General features: G+C 43.7%; 1 protein-coding gene across 6 annotated transcripts in view; it reads left to right on the top strand.

Moving 5' to 3' along the window:
• MDGA2 (MAM domain containing glycosylphosphatidylinositol anchor 2) overlaps positions 1-18,682 on the top strand; it is a 1,540,171-nt gene that overhangs the window by 868,168 nt on the left and 653,321 nt on the right. For all 6 annotated transcript variants that reach the window (XM_078659694.1, XM_078659693.1, XM_078659692.1 and 3 more), the window contains one exon: positions 15,189-15,458. In XM_078659694.1, coding sequence (XP_078515820.1) covers positions 15,189-15,458 — 270 coding nt within the window. The remainder of the gene's footprint in view (positions 1-15,188; positions 15,459-18,682) is intronic.

Genomic DNA, 18,682 nt, shown 5'->3' with positions numbered 1-18,682 from the left:
ACAGCAAAGCATCCAGCACATGACAACAGTGAAGGAGCAGCGGAAGACCCAGCGACCACCACCCCCCAGTTACAGCGTAGCCCAAACCACACATCTCCAGTAGGGGAACAGAACAGAGAAAGGAGAGCCCAGACCAAGCAACGCAAGATCCACAAGGGCCAATCAGGGAAAGCCACACCCCAACAGGACAGCAGGCCGGCCCAAACATGACATAAAGAGGGAGTCCCGGACCCCCCCCAAACACCATGGTCCCACTAAAGCAGGGACTCAAACGTACATGAAACAACAGGTATCCAAGGGGAACAAAACACAGCCGCCAAGCAGACCGCCACACACCTACCTGAAAGGAGGACAGACGTGCAGAGAAGCCAGCCATGCACAACACACCCCCCCTCCCACCCCGGGCGAACCCGCTAGGGCAGGGAAACAACCTGGAAGAGGGGAGGCCCCAGCAGGAAGACAAGTCGTGCCCCCACCACGGGTCCCTGTCAGAAACAGAAGCAATGCCCTCAAAAGGGGCAGAGAGCGACCCACGGCAGGAGAAAGAGGCCAGGGGAGAAACCAAGGACCTACAGCACACAGAGTCCCGACCCCCCAAGGAACCGGCCCCAGGCATGCGTATTGTAAAGATAATAAAGCACATGTTCTCCGTTAAGGGCAGGCTCAAACACCCAACACGCTCCACAGTACATAGAGGATCATGTCACTACGATAAACAGATGTAGCCGAGGCACAGCCCAACACAATCAGAATACCAGGGCACCCCCAGATCCAAACAGACACGGGAACATCGGAAAAACGTAACGGCGCGCTTTTTACGAGCACCAGTAGCATCACAGAAGGACACAGGATTACGTTCTGTAGGCGGGGGAGGAAATGCGAAACGCTCCGAACCACACGAGGTTGAAGCAACGCCAACACCCGAAACCGGGCAACCAAGTCCAAAGCCGGAAGCAGTGCATGGGACACCACATCCTAGCCCCCGAAATCCCGGACAAACCAATGGCAGCAAACAGTGGGAAACACGGGCCCGTTACGAGCACCCAGCCACCAAACACACCACCAAGGAGGAGCCAAACCGCCACGCCACAGGCGAGCAGAGAGGCCAGCCGCGCCCAACACACCCCCCCTCTCTCCCCGGGTGAACCCGCTAGGGCAGGGAACATACCCGGAAGAGGGGAGGCCGCAGCAGGGAGACACCACCCCACACCAGGCAGTCAAAGCCCCCCAACCCCACGGTCCCGCTAAAGCAGGGACTCGAAAGTACATGGAAAGAAAACAAGTACAGCAGGGGAACAAACGGCCGCCCAGCAGGCCGTTTCACACTCACCCGAAAGGAGGCACCATCGGTCCAGTACCTCCCCACAACGAAGTTGCCAGGAAATGAATTCCGCAGAAAAAACAAACAGGATGTGGATGGGCGGGTCACATGATTATATGCCTTAGGGTGTGGGTGTGGCCTGGAGGGAAGGGATGGGTTTTAGTTGCTTGGGAGTTTCTGGTGGGAGGAGCTATGCTCATGGGTAAGGACTGGGACGGGGAGGGCTGACGAGGAGGTAATGCATTGCATGCAAGACAGTACATTCAATATATACTATTAGTAGCTTTGAAATGTCAAAAAATAATTATTACATTAATTCTGGATTAGCTTGTACCCTATGCGGAGCCGATGAAGGGAAATGTTTAGAAGATCTCATATGAATGTGAGATGTGCTAGCGAGCAAAGTACCCACTGCCAACCTTGTTTAGGACCAAGTGAGTGTTCTGTCTGAAGGCCTTTAAGAAAATAGAGCATTGAGGCTGTAATTAAAACCTAGGGCATAACAGCACATGTTTTAGGGAATGTCCACATGGGAGGTTACAAAAAGAGACAGGGTGATACTAAGGAGGGACTACAAAACCTAATGACCAATGAAGAGTCACCAATTACAAAGGAGAGGGACATGAGACAATTAAAAAGATGGGTGGGAAGTAGGCGGAGCTTTATGCACTCATCCTGAATACAGCATGTCTCGAAGAGACAGCACAAGTGCTGCCTAGGCGAGGCCTAAAAAACGAGGTAGAAACACATATTCACATTTTTACAAATGTTTTAATGAGACAGTACCAGCACTTCCCAGTAGTAAACAGTCACTCAGTGCAGTGAGTTTGTGCAAAATGTATACTCCCTCTTCAAACACTAGTTGCATCTAGGCGTTTTCTGCTTGCACGAGTTTACCGAGGGAACCCAATACATAAAACAGGATAACCTAGTGAGAACAACATTTCAAAGACTCGGGGGAGGGGGAATTGGAATTACGGGAAATTGCACCCGCATAATAAACATTTGACTGGCGTCGAAAAGTCGTTCATACAACCTGTGTTTGACTAACAAATCATGTTGCTTTTTTTTGTAGGTTTTTTTTTGTGAATGATATTTACGTATATTAATTTGTATTCAGCTAAAGATGAAGAAGATAACTTGCCGTTTGGAATTCTTTAAAAAATTAACTCTGCCTATTTATTGAAAGAGTTAGCTTATTTGCTCACCTGGAATATTACTTATCAGGCTCATCAATTAAAGTGCTATATATTCGGAGCTGTCCTCTCGGAGACAATTTAAGAAGTTTGTCAGCCAGTGACGCTTCAGGAATGTGGTTCACTGGAAGCGGGCGGCTCCTATCGCAAGCACCGCACTGCGCCACTTCATCATGCTCTGAAAATAAACCATGCCACAGCTTCTGGTAAATTAGGCAGATTAGATTAATGACCCAAGGAATAATTTCAACCAAGTTTGAACCTTTTGTCTACATTCGCTTTAAAAATAAATTCAAATATTTCAAGGGTAATTCATCTCAGAAAATAATTAAATGAAACAGTTCTGTAAATCTGCGTAGCTTTATTTTTTATTATATCGACGAAAAACGGAAGCATTTTGTGGTAACCGTCTAAAAGAATTGTCTTAACAAAGATAGTTTCTGTTACTAGTGTGACTTCTGCCACATTTGAGGATGATAGAAAACTCAAATTCATTTTTAGTTTTATTTCATAGGTTATCGCTTTACAGTTCACTTGTATTTAATCAACCTTTCATTGCATTGCTAAATTTCGTAGTCAAATCGGATTTATTATATATTTATTATTGGCATAAATAATTAATTTTGCTCTAACTATGCCAACTGTGGTGATCAGTGTGATCTTTTGCCATATTGATAAAGGTGCTGTAGCCTTACAAAACATTGCATTACTTAGGAACAAAGGATTTCACTTATGTTTGCCCCATATGTTTCATCCAAGGTGGAAAAAATATTAACTCTGCACATTATTCCCATATTTCCAATGCGAAATCATGATATCTGAAATGTTCCCTCAGGTTATGTCTGGTACGCCTATCAATTTTCTTATAGGTGTGAGTGCAAGGCCAGGATTACGTGAAGCATTGAATCCTCTGAAGCCAACATTAACAAAGAGCTCCTTCTCTCTTGGGCCAGAAGAATGAACCAGCCTTTCACTCAGTGGTTAATTTGTAAAAATATAAGTGGCAGGGCTCTCATAAGGAGGCAGCTTGCACCAGCCCATTTCTCCTGTTAGCACCGCCTAAAGGAGAACCAAATACTAACCCTGAAAGTGGTGAGGGTATGTGGCGTAGTGGTCAGAGCAGCCAACTTCAGCGCTGGGTAACCAGGTTCGAGTCTTGGCGTCGGCTCAACATCCTGTGATTCTGGGCAAATCACTTAATCTCCCTGTAGATGAATGTGTCCTTAACTGGTGATCTTGAAAGGCACTGGTGTTGATGATTAACTGCAGGTGCTGAGCACCAGAAACTACCAGCTCAAATTAAGCACTGCAATCACTTCCTAGTTCCACTCATGCTCAGGGGCACTGCCTCGATGCGGTGTTCTCTAATCTGGAGAATCTCCAGGGAAATGACCCTATTCCCATTCCCTGGTCCGACCATTTTCTCGTGCCCTTATCATGGCACCCGCAGAAACCTTTTTCCCTCGTCCATCCCTCACGGATCCTTAACCGACCCTGGTCTAAACTTCCACAAGACAAATGGATTCAAGAGTTGGAAAAGAATAGACCCCAGCCTACTCCCAGCCCTGTCATAGCGTGCAACAATTTTTGCAATTGGATAGAGGATTCGTTAAACCAGGTTCTGCCTAAAGTTCTGATAAAAAAAAGAACGGCTCTCATGGATCCCCCTGGTACTCATCGGAACTTCGCACCCTTGTACAGGACTGTAAAATTTTAGAAGAACGCTGGAGGAAAGATTTTTTTAGCTGGCAGCAAGCTCGCTTATAGGAAAGCTATATGCAAATACAGAGCAGAAATTTAAAAAGCTCAGGCGTCCTTCTACGAGGAAAAAATCCAATTAGCAGCCAACTCCCCCAGAGAGACATTTCTCGTCATAAAAAAACTCCTCAAAAGTCCAATCCCCTCAGCAACCCCTAATCCCTCTGGTGCCCGCTGCGAAAATCAGGCTGAGTTTTTATACTTAAAAATACAGAACATCATTAAAATGCTTCCCCCAACCAATCCCATAAGTATGTGCGCTGGTCAAGCCCCCCCCCCCCACTGGCCACCGGTTGGAATGCTTTCTCCCGCTCTCCCAAGAAACGCTTCTGACCCTCATGCCCTCAGTTAAAAGCGGATCACCGAGAGATCCAGCTCTGATGTACATTCTAAAAAAGGTAGCACCCACAATTGGCCTCATCATCACAGATGTTCTCAATGCCTTACTTAATACAGGAGAAGTCCCCTCTCTCTGGAATGGGGCAATGGTTAAAACTCTCCTGAAAAAGCCCCAACTTGATCCTGCAGACCTTGGCAACTACCGTCCCATCTCCCTTCTTCCAGGGATCACTAAAATCACCGAAAAATACGTCAATCACATCCTTTCTAATTTTCTGGAAACCTTTTCCCTGCTGCACCACTCCCAGACAGGCTTCGGGCCACGACATAGCACAGAACCCGCCCTGCTAGCGATGGTGGAGGAAAGCAGGAAGATCCTTGACACAGGAGGTTCTGCTGCCATTATATTATTTAGACCTGAGCGCGGCATTCGACACGGTGAGCCACCATGTCCTGATCCATCGCCTCGGCAACCTGGGAGTAGCCGGAAACGCACTGAATTGGCTGCGCTCCTTCCTCGAAGGACACTCCTTCCAGGTTTTTGAGGAAGGTGTAAGCTCTAAACCCTGGCCCCTTCTGTGTGGGGTGCCACAGGGCTCATCACTGAGCTCCACGCTTTTCAACACTTAAATGGCCCCCTTAGCTTCGATTGTGGCCCCTTTTGGGATCCACGTAGTTACCTACGCTGACGACACCCAACTGTTCGTAGCCTTGAACCAAACCACACAACACCCAGTTACCCTAAAGGCATGCCTAACGGAGGTCGTAAAATGGATGGGGGCCTCCCAGCTAAAGCTGATTGGAGAAAGAACAGAGATTATGATCCTAGGTAATGCTGATAACATGATACTCAGTGACATCGGGCCATCATGTATGGGTCCAGTCCCAACATCTAAGCTGGAAATAAAGAGTCTTGGCATTTGGCTAAACCATAATCTGACTTTTAAGGTGCAAGCGAGGAAGACGGTCGCTACCTGCTTTGGCTTGATCAGAATGGCCAGAAAAGTGCTCCCCCCCCCAAGCAAAGAACACCATGGTTCAATCCCTCGTGCTTTCAAGGTTGGATTATGGAAATGCGCTCTACTTAGGAGCCCTGATCTCAGTAATTAACAAACTGCAGAACATCCAAAACTGCACAGCTAGACTACTCTCGGGAACATCTAAGTTCCTCTCCGCAAACCCGGTCCTCCGTGACCTGCATTGGCTACCAGTAAAGGAACAGATTACCTTTAAGTCCCTGTGCATTGTCCACAGATCCTTGCAGGGAAAGGGCCCTTCCCTTATTTCAGCCATGATTCGCCCGTACAAAGCGAGGAGAATGCTTCGCTCGGACGAACTCAATCTAATCGACATACCTAGAATTTGGCCAGCTAGAAGTGGCGGCAGACTTTTCTCCGTGAATGCCGGAAAACTGTGGAATTCACTGCCACTCCACCTCCGGAAAGAGATTAGCCATATGGCTTTCCGTAAACAACTAAAAACCCTTCTGTTACCTAAATAATTTCTACTCCACTTGTTCGTCGGTCATGCCTAGCCTTGGAGGCCTCCTGGTAGCCATGCGCTTTACAAATGCCCTTTTCATTTCATTTATTTCATGACACTGTTACTATTCTTTACTATGGATCTTATCGTCTCTCATCAATCATAGATGAGAGGTCAGGATCGGGTCATTCGAATCTTTATTTACTATTCCTTACTGTGTTCCCCTAGGATTGTTGCATTTTGTCTACTGTCCAATAGCTACATATGTACTCTGTCACAGCTTCTGCCAGGAAGAATCTGATTCCATAATCCTACAACTAACTTCTAGTTTGGTGAATCTCTTCTCCACTCCCCCCCCCAAAAAAAAAATAATAACCTGAGGATAATTTTCGATTCATTACTCTGATGTATTCTTCAAGTGAACACAGTGGGTAATACTGTCAACATGCAGCCCGTTGTAATCTGTAAAATTCTCTCATTACTACAGACGGTCTATTTACTGGGTGGAGGTAATGAGAGTTCTTATCATGTAATGTTTTGATTACTCTAACATTGTCTTCTCTGCTCTCCTGAAGAAAAGCATTACAAACGCTACGGAACAAAGCAACCAGAATCTATAAGTAAGGACCATTCTTGCAGCACACTACTGCGTTCCTTTAGACAGTAGGATCAAATTTAAGGCACTTGATGTGTGTGAAGGACTCTGTTGTAAAGGTCCCTGATACCCACAGAGAGTGACATTTCATTGTAGCCCAATCAGAACCCCCCATTTTACATCTGCCCATCTGATTAACCAATGATAGTTCAAAAGATTGAAAAATGAAAGCAGATCTGAAACATGAATGCAGATCTGTGGGATTGCAAACCGCTTAAGGAAGGAACAATCTAGTATGTTTGGAATACTGGTGATACATCCTGCTTACTGGTGTAGGTGGATTATTCATTACTATTTTAGAAATTCCACTTTTAGAAAGAGGCATGTCTCTGTGCTTATGACTCTTTGTGTTTTGCAGTCTTGTTCAGGGCTGGGTGACAGCTACTCTTGTGCATACTTTCCAGATAGCCACAACACAGGAAGGGCTGGGTGTGACAGCGATACATCTGCATTCTTCTGCATACTGATGGTGTTGCTGGGCTGTGAGAACGGGGCATTCACAAGTTACATTTGTATAGTTTGTATCCTGCCCTCACCCAAAAGGGTGATTTACCCCTTACTGACGCTTGGAGCTGGGAGTGGGGTTGAAAGGGAGTGTTGTGCACTTCTCAGGTTTCCTTTGAAGTTGCCACTTGAACAAATACATTTTTGAGGATAAGTACAGTGCTTCCGACCTCATGATTTTAGACACTGCATGGGACTTGTACCCAGATGATGCTGGCTCTACATGATGCACATTGCCAGAGAACTATTGTGCTGCCAGAAGGAACCTCCATTAGGACTAATTGCTTTGTTGTCCTGACCAGCTTGCTTGCTTGGTTGCTGGAGAAACTGCTGCTCTGTTCAAGGAAACTCATGTGCTGGCCTGTTGCCTAACTGCCTGATCCTTGTGCTCCCAGTGCTCTCCAGGGGCAGGGTTGTTCTGTTGAGAGCTGAGAGAGTCCCATTTGGAAAAACCTGGAATCAGTCTGTCCAATACCAGTTTTACAACTAGCGTGTGGTGAGCGCTGTTCGCTTGGTACTGAAAGAGCATGTTAAGTGCTTTCTGACTAGCTTTAAGGAATTAGCAGCTTTGCCCATCGTGACTCATGCTATGTGCACTGAGCTAATGCTTGCCGCACCATTTAATTTGGAATTCCCGCTTCAGACCACAAGAAGGAACGTGGCGAGGGGGGATAGGAGCGACAACAGCCATGCCAAGCGTTCACAGCCAGCTGCATCCCAGCTTTTTTCTGATGTTGCAGGACCCAGTGAGATCTTCCTGCAGTGGATGGCACATGTTGTTCCTTTTGCTAAACAGTGGTCTGAAAGGCCCCAGAGGGCCCCAGACGTGCTACAATGTCAGCTCATTATTTTAGAAAGCTGAGTTTAGTCAGCAGCCTTTCATTGTTTTACATATCTAAGGGGCAATGGTTCAAAGGCTCAGCATTTTGGGGAAGATCCTCAACAAAGGCTTATTCACCATGGGGAAGTGAGCTTTGCTTTATTTAGGAGATACCCTAATTCATGTATTAGGAGCACAGGAGTTCCTTTGGCATACTGTATAAATTTGCATTCATCCCAAGGGTGTTCGTAGTACCACAAATACCACATAACATTTCATAGAAGTGCAGGTACACTGTATCTCTGTGTTCCCTGCAAATGCTGGTGATTACCCGATATGTTTATGGTGTTGTTTAGTGGTCGATGTGCTTAGTATGATACCTGGGGATTTATGTGTTTTGTCTCTATTGCATTTCATACCCTGATGTTATGATGTATGTCATTTTCATTCTTGAATTGTCAGGAAAATGAGTACTGACTCAGGTTTTGCATAGTCTGCATAGTACTTATGCTTCATGCCTCTTTGGTCTATGTTATATGTACAATAAATATCTTATGTAATTCTGTGTGGAGTTTCTTTTGTGGGGTTTCTTTGTGTTAGTGGTGTGAGTATGTTGTGCAAACGCTTTACACATTGCCTTTGATGATAAGCCTGCCTGCTCCGCACCAAGCTACCAGAGAGTGAGTATAGGTTATCTTTGGTGTGTAACTTACTTGCCCTGACTAGCATGGTGGTTTCTGCCCGGCTTAGGTGCATAATCTAGCAAACTAGAAACCCCATTTCTAACACCACTGTAGAGATGCAATTTTATGACTTTTAGAAACGTATGCATGCATTTCAAAATGTATACCTCTGGGTCCCACCTACAAATTGTGGACAAAGGGTACGATGTAAAGGAAATGTGGGACTGAGAGACTGCTTTGGTCATCCTTTCATTTTAGAGAAAACGTGGAAGGCTGAAATTGAAGCACATCATGTAATTAAAAAAGAAACATTTTCACAAAAGGACATCTATTAGATACTATTCGGGGTGCAAAGGGGTAGCTTTTAATGAATAGGACGATATTCAGGTCTTGGTAAAAAGGAATTGTAGTTATGCTATTAAACCGTTTATTAAAAAGATAAGTTGGGTTGGGAAATGGACAAATGCAATAATATCAACCAGCGATTCCAACATTTGAGCAAGCGTGGAGGTATAGAACATAGGCAATACAATTTTGATAACATAGGAATGGTAGAGTATGTTCCATGTAATATTCATATTCCCTTCAAGTTTCACAGCTGACATTGAAATGAAACATCACAATTAGCCAGGCAATGATATTACACTCCATATTTTGCTCTTACCATCAATAACAAAAAGATGCATTAAGACCCAGAGTATGCCTTGCAAAGGATTATGGAGCAATGGAAATGGCAACTAATATGAGTAGAGGACATGATCCTTTGTAAGTTAACCTATTAGGGCTACTCAATATTACACCGTAGCTACTGGACAAGAATTCATGTGCTGCTCATCTGACTTATTTGACAAGTCATAAAGGGCAGGAAAAAAACTTCAAGGACTCGTAGAAACAGGAGGCAAATACCCAATGCAAAAAGAATACAAACAATTAAAACACATTATAACAATTTATGAAAGGGTTAAAAGGGTAGCAAAACAGGCTTCTTTAATCGATCCCCCGGATCCTCCCCAAGCACGGCTGTCACACTTTGCTAAACATGCATGGCATCAGGGTGGCAGGGTACACGAAAAGCACAGAATATGATATTATCCATATTGTCTATAGAGAATGAGTTGAAAGCTTTTTTTGAGAAGTAAAGGAAACTGTTCAACTCTGTCCCTGGGAAGACCCAAAAGAATAATGCCAATTCATGTTCTGGTACATCTAATGGACTTTCTGTTACATTAGATCAATACTATGATTAAAGATATAGAAACTGCGGGCCACGTGAAGGAGTGGTTTGCTGATTAGGAAAAGCAAATAGGGAAAAAGGGCTTCCCTTTGCTCTTCTATATTTGCAAGATGAAAGCTAGGAGGAAAAGCTTTTCAATGACATTATAAGAATATACCTGCAACACATGGGGCTCCATCAACAGTTAAGGGTCCATGAATGAATTAATATTGAGACCTGTATTGACAGATAGTAGAAGTGTTGCAGCTATGCGCCCACCTGTGGGCATGAGGACCACCCTACTTTTTTGATAGCACAGAAGCCAAGAAGGATTCGCACAGGAAATTCAGTGCGCATGACCTCACCCATAATGACAGTTGACATCACAAATGGCATCAATGTACGCAGAAGTGAAACTACATGTGAAGTTACCATTAACATTATCAAATAGATGACTGAGAATAAACTTTGATTTCTGTGTTTAGCCATGTATTGTTATGTAATGATGTTGTGCTGTCTGGAGTCTTTACATGTTGTTATAACTTGTGTGACATCATAAGCAATGCATTTGATGTGTTGTTTAGAGCATACATTGCAGCAGATTAGAGGGCTGAGACTCCTATGGGTTTTAGGCCTTGAACCTCCAAAGAATGTATACAACACTTAAGAGTCATTGTTTGATCAGATGAGTCGAGTAGTTCTATCACCTGAATATAATGGCGAGTCAGTTTCTAAAAGTAGCACCAGCATGATTCATGCATCATATCCAATCTTTAGTTACTCTATTCAGCCAATGCCTTTACAGAGCTTTTAGGTGTAGCTTGATTTGATCCTGCATTTATATACAGAATACTATTCTCCCAACCAGAGTATGCGCTCTTGACATGTAGAAATGGCTTTTTAAAGGCCACTGTCAAGTAAATTGCAGTACTTTAGGCTAGGAGCTGAAGGTTTTCCTGAAGGAGGTAAAGTGGAAAGTGTGTTAGACTACTGTACTGTTATTTTTGGATGCAGTAAAATGGGTTCTGACCCATTTAACTCCTTGCAATTTTTGCTTTTGGACTACACGTTTTTGGACTTTTTCTGTGAATGAGTCTAACTAACTGGGTTCCACTCACTATAACCTTAGTTAAAAATCCATTGGGAGTGCTAGCTGCCAGTGTCTGCCTTTTCAAACAAGATCTGAAGCTGAGCAACTGGGGTAAGGGAGTCTGGGTTAACTGTATGTGAACACATGCACAGACGTGTGCACATGCTCAAGGCTTTTGAGTGGGAATACCATTTAAATCAGCCTGGCATTAGCGAACAGGTAACCTGTTGCCATAGGGACCCCTCTGGTAAAGTTGCTAAAGTATAGCAAAAGCAAGCTCCCAAAAGGCATATACAAATTCACAGTCATGGAGGTCTGAATAAACCTCTTCTGGCCAGCCTCCAGGAACAAAATGTGACCTTCCCCATCCAAATTGACCCTAACTTGGTCTATCATAGCCCTAGAAAACAAAAGAGCAAGTGTGGACACTCAGGGGGACGCAGGGGTTAGAATGTGCATTGTACCTCGCTCCGGGTGCTTGGTAAACTCACAAGGGCGGGCCATGGACTGGAGAGGAAGAAAGCTGAGCGGACATGCATATCCCCAGCTCCTTTTTCCTATTTCTCCTGTCTCCTGGGGCTGCTATTTCCTTAGGGCCTCAGGATAGGAAAAACAAGAGAAAATACTGGGTTGACACACTCTGGTTCAGTAGTGTCCCCTGTGGGCCCTCATTATCCTGGAGACCAAGGACCAAGTGACCCCGGTAGCTTTCGTCAGTCCCTGGGGACCCCAAGTGCTAGGTGTTCACAGGTGTGATGTCAGGTGCTGTCATGTATTACAAAGAATCCTGCCTGTATGACAGCAGGTGAGAGCAGTGTGTGTCAGACTGGGCAATGGGGGCCACATAGGAGTGGCAGGGGCACGTTCCAAATATAAATAACCTCTCCCCAAAAATAAGAATGAAAGCTTTTAAGTGCACAGGGTTGCATTTTTTAACTGAGGTCTGGTGTCAAAATCACTCCCCTGAAGGCACCATGTGTATAGTTGGTATCAGGGCAGTAGCAGAGCAGTGCTAATTGTTGTTTCATTGAGTCCACCCAGTAGCAGTTGTGTGCCCTCCAAGATTGCTAGATATGCTTTTTGGGAAACAGAAAACAGCATCCTAAGCCTTTCAGGGAGCATCATTGATGACACTAGGAGAGATGGTTTTGGTTTCAGAGTACTCCTTGAAATGGGGGTTTCAGCCCGAGAGCATTAGAGTTCAGAGAGTCCTGTTGGTGGGTGCTAAGGTTGCTTTACAGAAATGTATAACATTTAAAAGAAAATACTCATCACATAGTTTATACAAACTTTAAATGCTTTGTTGACAAGGACGAAATTAACAGTGATTAATTAGATATCGTGGTGAAGATTACTTAAATGCTTCACAGATAATCACACGGCTTACAGTAAGCCATTGCATGCCCTGGAATATGTCACTGTAAGATGGTGCCATTCATAATGGTTTAAATGGTGGTACAGTAGTTTATTAGGACATATGACATATTTCTGCTTTTAATAATGTGGTGAAGCCCTGCCAAAGCCATAAAGTCTGCCATTTGATAACTGCATCCCATTGTATAGTATTTGTTCGTAGTATATATGTGGAGGTATTGCAGTTAAAGAGTTTAGGGCTCACTAGGGGGTCTATTAGGATGGCGGTCGAAAAATCACTCCGACCGCCATGGTAGTGGGAAAACACCGTCCGGTAGGACCACGGCATAACCGCCAGTCCAACTAGTATGCTCTGCAGTCGAAATCCGACTGCGGCAGTCGGATTGCGGCATTTAATATAGGGACGGTTGCTGCTGCCAGCAGCACCATCGCGATGTCCAAAAATGCATGTCCTGCATATCCCTGCACTGCGTGGCAGGCACTACACAGTGCCTGCCACCTGGTACAGGGACAGGCCCAGTGAACCCACACCCCCTAAACACATTGGGGGCCCGCAATGGGTCCCCGGAGCCATTCTCCGCATGCCTTTTCATGGCGGTTCCACCGCCGCGGAAAGGCTGGCTACCGCCGGCATCATAATCATCATAACCATGCTGGCGGAGCCTGGCCCTGCACCAGCCCCATTTTTGCCGTCCAGCTGCGCCCACCAGATTAGCATGCGGACTGCTACCAGCAGAAAAGTGGCAGGCAGAAAATCCCACCGCTGCTGTCGTCACCGCCATGCTAATGGGACCGGTGGTTTTCTGGGTTGCGATCGCGGGTGGATGACGGCCATCCTAATAGACCCCTAGAGGAGAGAACTTTTAGGAGGGTGTCACCGTAGCTATTTCCACCTGCCATTCTGTATTTATTTGTAAAGTAATTCATAATATTGGGTGCTATGTCTGTGTGTAATAAAGTATTTTAACTTTTTACAAGTAACACCACAGAGTGGACACTGATTTATCGAGTTGTTGTTTGTTCTGCATCTGCTGACTTGGGAAATAGCCCACACCACCTACACTCAGTAGGCCTTGGTCTGCTCGGCTTCACTACCGTGAGCAAGTCATATGCTAAAACAGGATCCTTGGTTCACTGTAAATTTTAAGTTGTCAACCTAAGTACCCACTTCGTTCCCTATTAATTATAGTATTTCTTACATGAGGTTACATTAAAAAGTAGGTTAGATTGACCCCCTGGGTTTCGGGCTGTTAAAGTGAAGTACTCGACATTCAAAAACGGCCTGTACAGTTATTCCCCATTCTATGGGATCGGCTTCTGATTGCATGGTACTGGAAGGGTGTTACTGACCGTAATATTAATTTAGAGAGTAGAGTTTGCACACTAACAGTATCTTTCAACTCACAACGAGGGCCTGTATCTCAAGTTGAAGTTAAATTGTATTTCCTTCATGAGACAAATGTATCTGGCTGAGATGCTACTGTTGCTGCAGTGGACGAATACTTTCCAAATAATTGGGATAAATGCAAACGGAAAGGGTGTCTTTTCTCTTTGTCGTTGTAATCCAATGAGTTATTATTAATAATCTGGAATAGCTCAAGCTTACATCTAATAGTGTCACTCTGAAACCTGACCTAGAACTGCAGCAGCTTCAATGGGACTAGAAAGCTCTATTTATAATGGAACATGGTATTTGTAGAAGTTACATTCAGCCTTAGTGCTCCTTGGTATCGAATAACCTTATTTTTTGTTACCCTCCTCAGTGGTACTTATTTTATCAACTTCAGAAGGATAAACAGCTGAGTGAAACTGCCAGGACTCGAACCTGTGACCACGAAATCAAACTAAGATTCGAGGAGCAAAGTCTGTCCCTCCAGTCCCAAACATGGGGGCACATGTTATTGCTGTTTATGGGGCAGTAGTCCACAAATATAATCCTCACACAAGCAGATTTAGATTTTGAGGACGATCTTGAACTGCAAGAAGCGGATCTACAAGTTTTTGTATTTAATAGGTGAATTTGTTGTATATATAAAGTTCCTTCTTCATGACAAGACTATCATAAATGGCTTATAAAGAGCATTTTGCCTGCTGAATATTACAACAAACAAAAGGAATGCAAAAAATAAAACAGAATGTAGAATGTTACTTCCTCTGTGAGCAGTGGCATCCTGGCCGCCTTCCTATCAGGATTCCATTAAGTAGGCTGTTTCCCCAGATATATTCATATTACAGACACTGGTTGTGATTTGTTATAGAAGACAGAACAATAAATATACAGAGAATGGTAATATTTTCTAACCTAATAATTACATCACTAAACCGCTGACTTGAGGAAAAGGATTTTAGTCATCAGTTTGGTTATTTATGTTTGCGTTACTACAGGTTTTAGGAAATTGGACTGACCAAACAGAACTGTTTTCTCAACTGGCCAAATGCTGAGTTATATATGATTGTGCGATAAATGGCAAAGCAAGTGTTGTACAATTAGAAAGATGAATCCACAGTACACAGTGCAATGACTATCCATGAAGCATTCAGTTTTGGCGATTGGTTCACTAGGTATCTTTTAATTATGCTAAACTAGAGGTTTTAGCCAAAATCAATAGATATTGGCCTATAGATATCAGACCTGATTTGTTGTTTATCGATTGCCTGTTGTATTTATGGTATATTGTGCTTCAGGTCATAAGCAGGAAATTACGTCAGAAGCGTATCTCTAAATCTACCTTTTCATACGTTCATTTTTGCAGCATCTCCTTCAATCAAGCTCTTGGTTGACGATCCTATTGTAGTTAACCCTGGAGAGACCATCACTTTAGTGTGTGTAACAACAGGAGGAGAACCAAATCCCACGCTCACCTGGGTCAAATCAACCGGATCTATGCCTGAGAAGACGGTATTAAATGGGGGAACGTTAACCATACCTGCAATAATGGCTGAAGATGCCGGGACCTATAGTTGTATAGCCAATAACAACGTTGGTAACCCAGCAAAGAAATCTACAAACATTATTGTAAGAGGTAAGTTTTAAAAAAAAAGCAGAAAAGCATAACGGGCACAATATTCTTCAAGTGAAAATCAAATAAAAACATCTATTAAATCTGAAGTTCCATTCCAAATTCATTTCGTATCACAAGAGCCATTTGCAATATATATGAGATCTGTAATTAAATGATTGCACTGTTTTGATCATTCCATGCCTATTTAAAACTATTAACCTGTAAATAAATCCTGTAAACATTGAGGTCGTCTGAAGTTCTGCATTTCATTCCAGGTATCGATTGGAAGTCATCTCTTTACCATATAATTTCCCTTCCTCCTCTCTCATACCTGTAGCAACATCGAATGGCACGCTATAGGCGAGAGGCATAAACCACAGTTTTGATGTGAGCATTGGGTTCAGCTCAGATTTAAATTATTGGAACTTTTGTCTTGACCTAACAGGATAGTGACTTTATTGTTTGTGGTGACCATCAATCCACCTGCAACAAATAAACCACTTTTTAACATTGGTATCAGTGGTGGTATCTAGAACATGTGTTTAGTAGTTCCACAGTATTAGTAAGTCGATATTAAAAATAGCTACATGTAATCAACAGCAAAACACGGCTTTTAATTTTTAATAAGCATAAGGTTTTATATTGGTTCATTTTTCAAAATTATTGTTAATCCAATTTTTAAAGTTAAAGTTTGTAGATTTATATTGCCGAGCTTATCACTTGTGAGGGTAACCAGGCGCTGTCCATGGGCACAAAGAGATTAAGTTGTTTGCCCAGAATCACAGGATGTTGCACCAACCCTGAGACTCGAACCTGGATCCTCAGTTTCCAAGTTGACAGCTCTGGCCGCTTTGCCACATCCTCTCCCTTTTTTATACCCTAAGTTCATTTAGGGAACATGGAGATGGATTTGGCTGCCCTGGCTAGTCTTATTGCAGTTGAGATAAAGGCACTGGTCAAGGCAAGGAAGCTGCATATGGGCCAGACTAAGACTTATGTTAAATGAAGATGGTGGCAGAAATGACGAGGCATCCACAGGGGAGCCTTACACCATCACTTGATGTAAAAGGTGGTGCCTAGTTTTGTGGTGAGGGATGATATTAGCATATAATTTACCTCTAATAAAAGGGTATTGAGAGTGTGCAGGGTAGACAAGCAGCACTGGGGAGCTTATTGAGGGAGTTGGTACCAACTCTGGTGAGTGATACAGTCCTGACTCTAGACGCTGACTTTGTAACCTGAAGGCAGAACTGGCTCTAACTTGGGAACAGAAGCCTTTCCTAGAAGGCAGGATGAACCACATCACCTTCTTGGTCATGTTGGGCCTATTCATCTGCAGCCGCGGCCGGTAGTAGGTGTAACTGCAGGGCGGTGACGTGGGGAGGGGGAGAGGCAGGGTGGGGGGTAGTAATGTATGGATTACGGACTTTAACAGGTAAGTAAACATATAAATAAATAAAACAAATTTCGTTGCGCGCACTGCATCGCATTTGGTGATGCAGTGCACACAACGAAAATCGTTGTATTTATTTATATGTTTACTTACCTGTTAAAGTCCGTAATCCATACATTACTACCCCCCACCCTGCCCCTCCCCCTCCCCACGTCACCGCCCTGCAGTTACACCTACTACCGGCTGCGGCTGTTCATCTGCTAGGAATACTCTGTGGGTAGACTAGGGTTAGCTCTATCCAGGTGAGGTGTGCTGATGAGAAGGGTTCCCAGTGGACTAGGTTAATGGCTAGGCTGAGCTTCACAGAGTGGCAGTACTGTTGAAGGCAGAACTTGGTGTTCAGCGCAAAACTGTTGAGACTGTCCAACTCCCCAAAGGGAGGGGGCTTGGCAATAGAATGTGAGGCTGGAAGTGACCCCACCAATGCAGCAACCTTTTCACATCCTTTCTGTTTCAAACAATAAGACTACCAAGGGAATGGCTATTGCTTCTTGCCTTTTTAGCTAAAGAGGGCTTGTGTACGAAAAAGCCCCTTTTATGTGGTTATCCTCCATTGTTTGCTGATTTTTATTGCTGTTTTGTAGACTCTTAAATTATTGAAACCTTAGACCGGACCTAACTGGATCTTGATTATTACTTGGTGCATCCCAATCCACTGCAACTAATAAATCACGTTCTGACAGTACATAAAAGACATACTGGCCCTTCCAAACATTATTAGTTTAATAACAATTTTTATAAGCAATTATAGTTAGTTGCTAACTGACCTGTAAATCTGCATGCGGATCACATATTCCTGTAGCTATGTAAGGTCATGCACTACTATCCGTACCTCATAAAAATAAATATATAAAAATAAGCTGCGCCCAAAATATTATGGTTGCACTATATTATTAATACTATGTGGAAGAGTTTACATTCAAATAGGGACATTATTTGAACAATCATAATCTAAAGACGCAAAACTGGTATGCATGCAATACCATAAACACCAAAAAGCTGTGACTTTTTCATATGCTACCCTTGATAATACTAATAAATATATCTCAGAAGCAGATGTTTGGATTTCATGAGGTTGACTTGTATACAGGTTTGGTAAACTATGATTCCACTCAGAGGCCAATCACAGATTCATCTCGCAGTCCAACCACGCACTCGCAATATGTATGAGGACTCAATTTTAGGAGCAGTCTATTTGTGCGACCAGATAATGTTGGAAGCATCTTGCAGAGATTGGAAAGTGAAATTGTTCCAACACTGCAACGCCTTTTCTTAAGAGGCCTTGATATAATGCAATATTGCTCATTCTCTTCTTTTTCCCTGAACAAGAGCTCACTCGAGGCAAATAAATGACTTGCTCAATTGTATTTTTAGTGCTGAAGCGGCTTGATGCTGTTTCAATCCTGTGAGCTGTTTGCTGCCAAAGGAGCCCCTTAAGCATTTTCTGCATGGTTGATCCACACTTTGTATGCTTCCTGAGCATTTTATTGGCCGCAGTGTTTCTGTGCTTTAGCTTTATGGTAAATCATGGTCGAGAGAGCCAGCTGTGAGCCAATTACGCGTCAGACATTCAGTAGCCCTTTGGTTTCTAGCCCATATTTAAAAGAATTAATGATCGCACATTACCATGGCCAAGTGTCCACGTTGCAAGAAAATGATGAGCAATATTTGCATGGAACACGTGGACACTTACAAATGTACTGCAGAGTGCATCACAGATTGTTTAAAAAGTAAAGCCCAGATTTAGAAACATGTTAAGGAACTCAGCGCAGCACACAAAGTTGCTGCGTTG

This window comes from Lissotriton helveticus, chromosome 9 (assembly GCF_964261635.1).
Source record: "Lissotriton helveticus chromosome 9, aLisHel1.1, whole genome shotgun sequence".
Classification (NCBI taxonomy): domain Eukaryota; kingdom Metazoa; phylum Chordata; class Amphibia; order Caudata; family Salamandridae; genus Lissotriton; species Lissotriton helveticus.
The sequence above is the reverse complement of the archived record's forward strand: the minus strand, read 5'-3'. Positions and strand labels throughout refer to the sequence as shown.